This window comes from Gossypium hirsutum, chromosome A08 (assembly GCF_007990345.1).
Source record: "Gossypium hirsutum isolate 1008001.06 chromosome A08, Gossypium_hirsutum_v2.1, whole genome shotgun sequence".
In the NCBI taxonomy this organism is placed as follows: domain Eukaryota; kingdom Viridiplantae; phylum Streptophyta; class Magnoliopsida; order Malvales; family Malvaceae; genus Gossypium; species Gossypium hirsutum.
The window spans coordinates 116,659,074-116,665,613 of NC_053431.1; the positions used below are offsets into that span (position 1 = coordinate 116,659,074).

Sequence of the window (6,540 nt, forward strand, 5' to 3'; positions counted from 1 at the left end):
AGAGCATACACCTTAAACCCTAAACCCTAAACCTTAGAGCCTACACCCTAAACCTTAAACCCAAACTCAAACTCAAACCTTAGATCTTAGACCCTCAACCATAAACCTAAAATGTAGCATTCCCAAAACCCCACTGAGTTAGGGACTAAATCGTAAAAATAAGAAAAGTTCTATGGTACAAGTGTCAATATTTAAAACGTGAGGGGTTAAAGTATAAATATGGAAAATTTGAAGGGCCAATAGTGAAAATTTTTTAAGGTTGAAAGTGTTTAGAATGATCAAATTGAACAAATGAAGAAATGAGAAGGACTAAATTATAAATTTTACCAAGAAAATGTCATAAAAAAGATGGAATTGTAGAGAAAGTACAAAGGTAAAATAGTCATTTCTTAAATAAGATAATTATGGGAAAATATATTTGGTTATAGAAAAATTTGGGCCATTAGATTAAATTGAAAAGTAAGAAGAAATTATGACCCTTGGATGGAAATCATTAAAAGTTAAATTATTAATTATTAATAATATTTTATTAAAAATATTTTTGTAGAAAAATGAAGAAAATTCTTCATTTCTCCTACACCTACCGTCCATCACTTCTATATATATATATATGGGGGGAGAATTTTGCTTCTTAAGAAATTTAGTCTTTTGCGATGAAAGCTCACTTTTTCTCCTAAAATTCTTGAAAATTTCCTCAAACACCAAAGAGAAAAGATGAAGTAGAGATTCTAAAGAATACGTTCATCAAATTAGAAGTAAGAAAATAGTAAATGAAAGTGAAGAAAATGAGAACAAAAAATGGGAAGGAAAGTGGTGAAGATGAGAAAGGCATGAAAATGAAGAAGAAATGAAAAAATTCTTGACAAATGAGGTAAGTTTCATACCGGCCCTACTTGTATTTCAATAGATTGAGTTAAATATGTTGTGAATGAGATTTATGAAACATGTATTTTAATCTAAATACTAGAAATAGAAAGTATTTGATGAAGCATAGAGACTTAAAACACTAAAATGGTTAGTAAGAGAGAATATGATTTGTATTTTGAAAAGTACTAATATTAAGAAATGAATATGTAATTTACACATAAATATAAGTGATTAAATTGAATAGTAATCAAAACTATGGTAATTATGTATGATTGAATGAAAGATAGTGTAAAGAACCATGACAAAGAAATTTTTTTCATTAAAACAGTTTGGATAGAAGTAGTGACTTAAATTTGAAAATTCACTAGAAATCATAGAAATTTAGTTAGAGGTTGAATTAAATATGGAATTAAAGCTTATTGAGTTTATATTCATATGGAAGAAACAATGTAAGCAACGAAATTATAGATTTTGAGATATATTAGTTTTTATGGGATAATGACAAAATGGACTCGAGTTCCCCTGTTTTGACTTTAGCTAAACATCAAAAATGGTAAAAAAAAATTATTATTGGATGAAATTTATATGTTTGATTTCTTGATGAGTCTATTTTCAAAAGAAATAAATGGTAACATAATATGAATCCTGAGCTAAAAGATAATTATTTTTTAGTGGAGAAGGATCGAAGCTGTCAAATAGCAGAATAAGGGAAATTTTGAGGAATAAACTGTATTAATTGGCTTATGTGCAAACTCTGAAATTTTATTGTAAAATTTTAATTGAGTCTAGTTTCAAAAACAACAAGCGGATCCAAATTTTGAGTTCTATAGAAAAAAGATAAAAAATAATTTAGTGACTAGTACTTGAATGGACAATTTTTACTAAGAGTATACATGTGATTCGTGTAATTATAATTAATGTTACATGAAAGCATGTTATACTAAAAACTAAAGAATCTTATATATGTACAATAAGGATGTGGATTGGAGAGGAGGAGGAGAAATAATAGGAGAATTTATAATGCAAGGAAATTATTGCAAATGAAGGATTTTTACTAATACATAAATGAAATTCAAAAACATTTTTAAGACATTAAATGACTAATTGATATAAGATGAATTGAGGAAGTCCTAATTGATACAATTAGTAAATTTTGACAATAGAAATGGCATATAAAAGGGTAATCTAATTTTTCAAAATGCATGACCTTTAATGGATTTATTTGTAAAATTGTAATAATTCTATTAATTTGATAAACTTTAGTATCAAAAGCATGTATATGGGATTTATTAAGGAAACATCATATGATTCTTCGAGTGGTTTGATAACAATCTTTGAGAATAAATTTTGTATCTTGAACATATAGGGTTATTTTGAAATAAATATGAGAGGCTAGGGTATAAAGTGCAAATTGACTCAAAGTAAATTTTCTCTTATTTTAAAAAATAGAATCAAAATTTGGTAACGATATTAGAGACATAATACCGATACCTTGAGAAAGGTATCGATACTTCAGTCAAAGTATCGATACTTTATTCAGGGCATTGATACATATGGATTTTATTTGATTTTCTAAAACATCAAAGCTTAAATCAGTATTGATACCAAGATAGGGGTATCGATACCTAAGCTAAGGTACCGATACCTCAGTGCCAGTATCGATATTGGAGCCCTGTTTTGTACATATGTAATGATGAAATAAAATGTTGCTAAAAGTTTTACTCGGATTGAATCAAGAAAACTTTAATAGGAGAATAACACGACAATGATAACAAAATATTCTTTGTTAAAGGGTCGATTTATCAGTATGTGGCCATAGTTACTCTGGCATCAAATATGACATTCCTATATCTTGACCCAGCAGTTGGGTCGAGTATAAAGGTGTTACATAAAAACTCAAACCTGAAACGCGAACCTCAAACCCTAAACATATAGCCCTAAAACTTAAAACATTAAAAACCCAAATCACAAAACCCTAAAACTCGACAGCAAACCTTACACCCTAAACTCAAACACTACACCAAACCTCAAACCCAAAACCCCTGGCCTTAAACTTGAACCCTTAAACCACAGACCCCATCAACCCCCAACCCATAAACCCAAATCCTAAACCCTATTTCATATTTCCAAAGATAAAGAAATTAAATTACAATGAACGCATAAATAGAGATGAATACACTACAAATAATTTGTCATATACCAACACTTACTTTTATTGATGGTCCAATTCCGTAAGTATAAGTAGGTCTATACTAATATATTACTTATTCGTCAATATATGATGAGCCTATACCAACACATCCTATTAGTTTCGGTGTAGGAGTATTTATAATGACAGATTAATTTATTCGTCAACATAAGTATTATATATACTAAAGATATTATTAGTGTCATCCGTATAGGATGTATTCTAAAAAGTTTAAAATATGTCATAGGTCCCTATAATTTTTAAAATTTAAATTTAGTCCCTATACTTTTATTTTTAAGAATTTAATCTATTTATTTTTTAGAATTTCAAGTCCAATTATTAACACTATTAAAATTATTTTGTTAAATCTAGGTTAATTATAAAGTATTTTCTTTATTTACATGGCTACCAAGTGAGTATTTTGATAAAAAAATTAACAGTGTTAACAATTTGACTTAAATTTTGAAATATGAAAAGTACAAGGACTAAATTTTAAATATGTAAAAGGAAAAGCTAGAAAATAGTTTAGCCAAAAAGCTACAGGGACTGAAAAGAAAATTTCCCCTTTTCCATTTGCTCTTTTTCACGCGAAGGTCACGGATAGGTTTTGGCTTTGGTTCCTTTTTTATTTTTCACTCTTTACTCTCCTTCTTCCTTCTCCATTTGCCCTAGCCGCCGCCTTCACTCCACTTTGCAGTCGCAGACGTCCCTCGGGCCAGCTGATGCCACCGGAGTTCAGCTCTCTTCCTCTTTAATCTATTTTCCTGCTTAGAAACCTAAAAAAAATCCGGATGTAGGGGAATTCGATAAGGAAACGTCACGAAAAAAAAAAAAGAGATTGCGTGATGTTATCTTCCTTTTTCATTTTTTGATTTTTTTCGCCCAAAATTCTCTCCCACTCTCACCGCTGCCGCCGACATCGTAACGATTCTTTGTGGCGACCTTCTCAGTACTTAACTCTATCTACTCTATAGCTTCCGTGATTTGGATTGACTCTCGTTTCCGATTTTTAGTAAAGCTCTCTCTGCTTTTTGTTAGCTTCGTCTCATTGAAAATCATCTCTACAAGGTACTAATCGGTCTATCTTTTGCCACTTTCCTTTTCTTCCAGTGATTGATTGAACAACCACTGCAATCAAGATTTCATCTGGCATTTACATCGTTGATAACGACATTTTCTTGGAATGATTTAGTTCTTTATCCGTTTTTATTCTCATTTTCTAGGTTTCATCTGTTTGATTTCGTCAATTTTGTTATTTACTGAAGGTGATAGGGTTCGTGTTTTTCTTTTGACAATTTATTCAATTTTCACTGTTTCTCGATGCCATATTCAGTTGCGCTTAGTGCATGATTTGTATCTTATTATGATTTGCTGAATTACTGTGGTTTTGAATCGCAGTTCCCGTTCTTCTAGTTCCTTTGCTCCAAGGGAAATTACTGGACGCCATCCATTCCGTCCACCACCGCTATCCTCTGCAATGTCAGACCGTGACAGGCAACGCGAGAGGGATCGCGAGAGAGACCGAGACCGAGAGCGTGAACGCGAAAGGGATCGCAGGCGAGACAGAGATGTTCGCGACCGAGAGCGAGACAGAGACAGGGAACGGACGCGCAGCAAGAGATCCCGTACTCCGGAGCGTATCCGATCCCGGCACACGCGCTCTTCTACGCGTTCCCCTGACCGTGAACGGTACCGTTCACGCTCCCACTCTCAGGAACGCTCTGCCCACCGTCATCACTGGCACCGGCACCGAACACCATCAGATGAACCCCCGAGGAAACGTCACCGCCACGAAAGCGAGGAAAGGGAGAAGGATAGGCAAAAGGCAGTGTCGGATTTTGTGGACGAGATAGCTAAAGAGCAGCAGCAGAAGAAAGGAAACAATGAGAATGAGAATGAGAATGAGAATGAGAATGAGCATGGGGATGGGGATGGGGATGCAGGAGAGCAGGATGAGATGGAGATGATGAAGAAGTTAGGGATTCCAGTTGGTTTTGATTCCACCAAAGGGAAACATGTACCTGGGACTGATATTAGTGGAGTTAGGACTGTGACTAAGCGGCAGCCCAGGCAGTATATGAACCGAAGAGGCGGGTTTAATCGTCCATTGCCTGCTGAGCTCAACCGCTAGAATTAAGGGGTTAAAGCATTTTCAAGGTTAGGATTTTTGTTATTGTGACTGCTAATGTGGATGCTTTTTAGCGTTTCTTGTTTTAATATTTTTGTAAGTGAATGCTTGTTGGTTTATTGTGCTGGGAATTATTTTAGTTATATGGTTGTATATTTTATTAGTATTAGTCTTGGTATACGGAATACTAATGTTGAAACTAACTAGCTCTAAGAAAATTCAAGATGTATCACTTACTCACATTTTGTTCTATTAGAGTTATTGTGAAACCTAAGTTGTTTGTCTACTGAATAAGAGTTCCTATTGATTTTAGCATAATTCGGGATTTAGAAGTGGGTATATGTTTTTTCAAACTGTGTATCCCAAGTTGGGTTGGTCATCCATTTTGATGCAGTTACTAGGTTCTGGCAGTGTATCTGCTTGACTTTCTTGATGCAGTATGCTAAGGTATACCTTTTAGATTATTTTTCTTAGGTACAACAACAATTTGGATTGTTGTGGATTTTATTTTTTAAGTCTGGCTATTGAATTTAAAGATTATTTTTCTTGGTAGAATATGGCGCTACAGGGTTCCTGTTTTGGTTCTACTGTTATGTGATGTTGGTGCCGCAATGGAAACTAATTTTGCGGAATTACTTCTTTTAAATTTTGGTTGGTATCAATTTGAAAATTTCTGTAACCTCTGTAATCCTTCATTCAAGAGTGGGATTTCAAATTGTGAGTTAAATTATTAACCGAACCGAATTAGCATTAATCGAATTGTATAATCCTTTAATAGTTAATTGAATCGAAATAATTTGATTAATTCGGTCGATTAACTGAATCAATCGAAATTTATATATTTTTTGTCTTTTGATTAAAACAAGTATAAAACATAAGAAAAAATACATTGAAATTAATCGAAATATATGTTTTTGTCTTGAAAGTTAACCAAAATTTTATAAAGACTACATAAGTCTTAAAATTAACACATAATATTAATTATTAAGTTTGATTAATTATTTGATTTTAAATTGAATTAATTGATAATTAAAATTTTAAAAAATCATTAATTGTTCTTTTGACTGAACTGAATTCAACAACGAATCAATTAATTGAATTAAATAAATTTAATCAATTAATTTAATTTTAACTAATATCATCATTATAATCAAATGGGTTTATAAATAGCATCAACAATAAACACAACATTGAGTTTTTTCATGACATCATAAATATTAAATTTAGTATTACTATCAAATTTTATAATAAGTGTATCATTATCAAATTTTGTAGTAAGTGTACCATCATGCATTATCAATTTTAATCCTAGATGTTCTCATAAAATATATTTTGTATAAAATTGGTGTTGAGTTAA

The 6,540-nt window shown here is 32.0% G+C and overlaps 1 protein-coding gene across 2 annotated transcripts; it reads left to right on the top strand.

The window, feature by feature from the left end:
- Positions 1 to 3,656: 3,656 nt before the first annotated feature.
- LOC107926996 (U4/U6.U5 small nuclear ribonucleoprotein 27 kDa protein) lies at positions 3,657 to 5,423 on the top strand. 2 transcript variants are annotated; one of them, XM_016857954.2, is made up of 3 exons: positions 3,657 to 4,123; positions 4,279 to 4,328; positions 4,454 to 5,423. In XM_016857954.2, the coding sequence occupies exon 3, from the start codon at positions 4,533 to 4,535 to the stop codon at positions 5,184 to 5,186; it is 654 nt and encodes a 217-aa protein (XP_016713443.1). In that variant the 5' UTR covers positions 3,657 to 4,123; positions 4,279 to 4,328; positions 4,454 to 4,532; the 3' UTR covers positions 5,187 to 5,423. The 2 variants fall into 2 exon arrangements, with proteins under 2 accessions (XP_016713443.1, XP_016713442.1); XM_016857953.2 differs by lacking the exon at positions 4,279 to 4,328.
- The last annotated feature ends 1,117 nt before the right edge of the window (positions 5,424 to 6,540 follow it).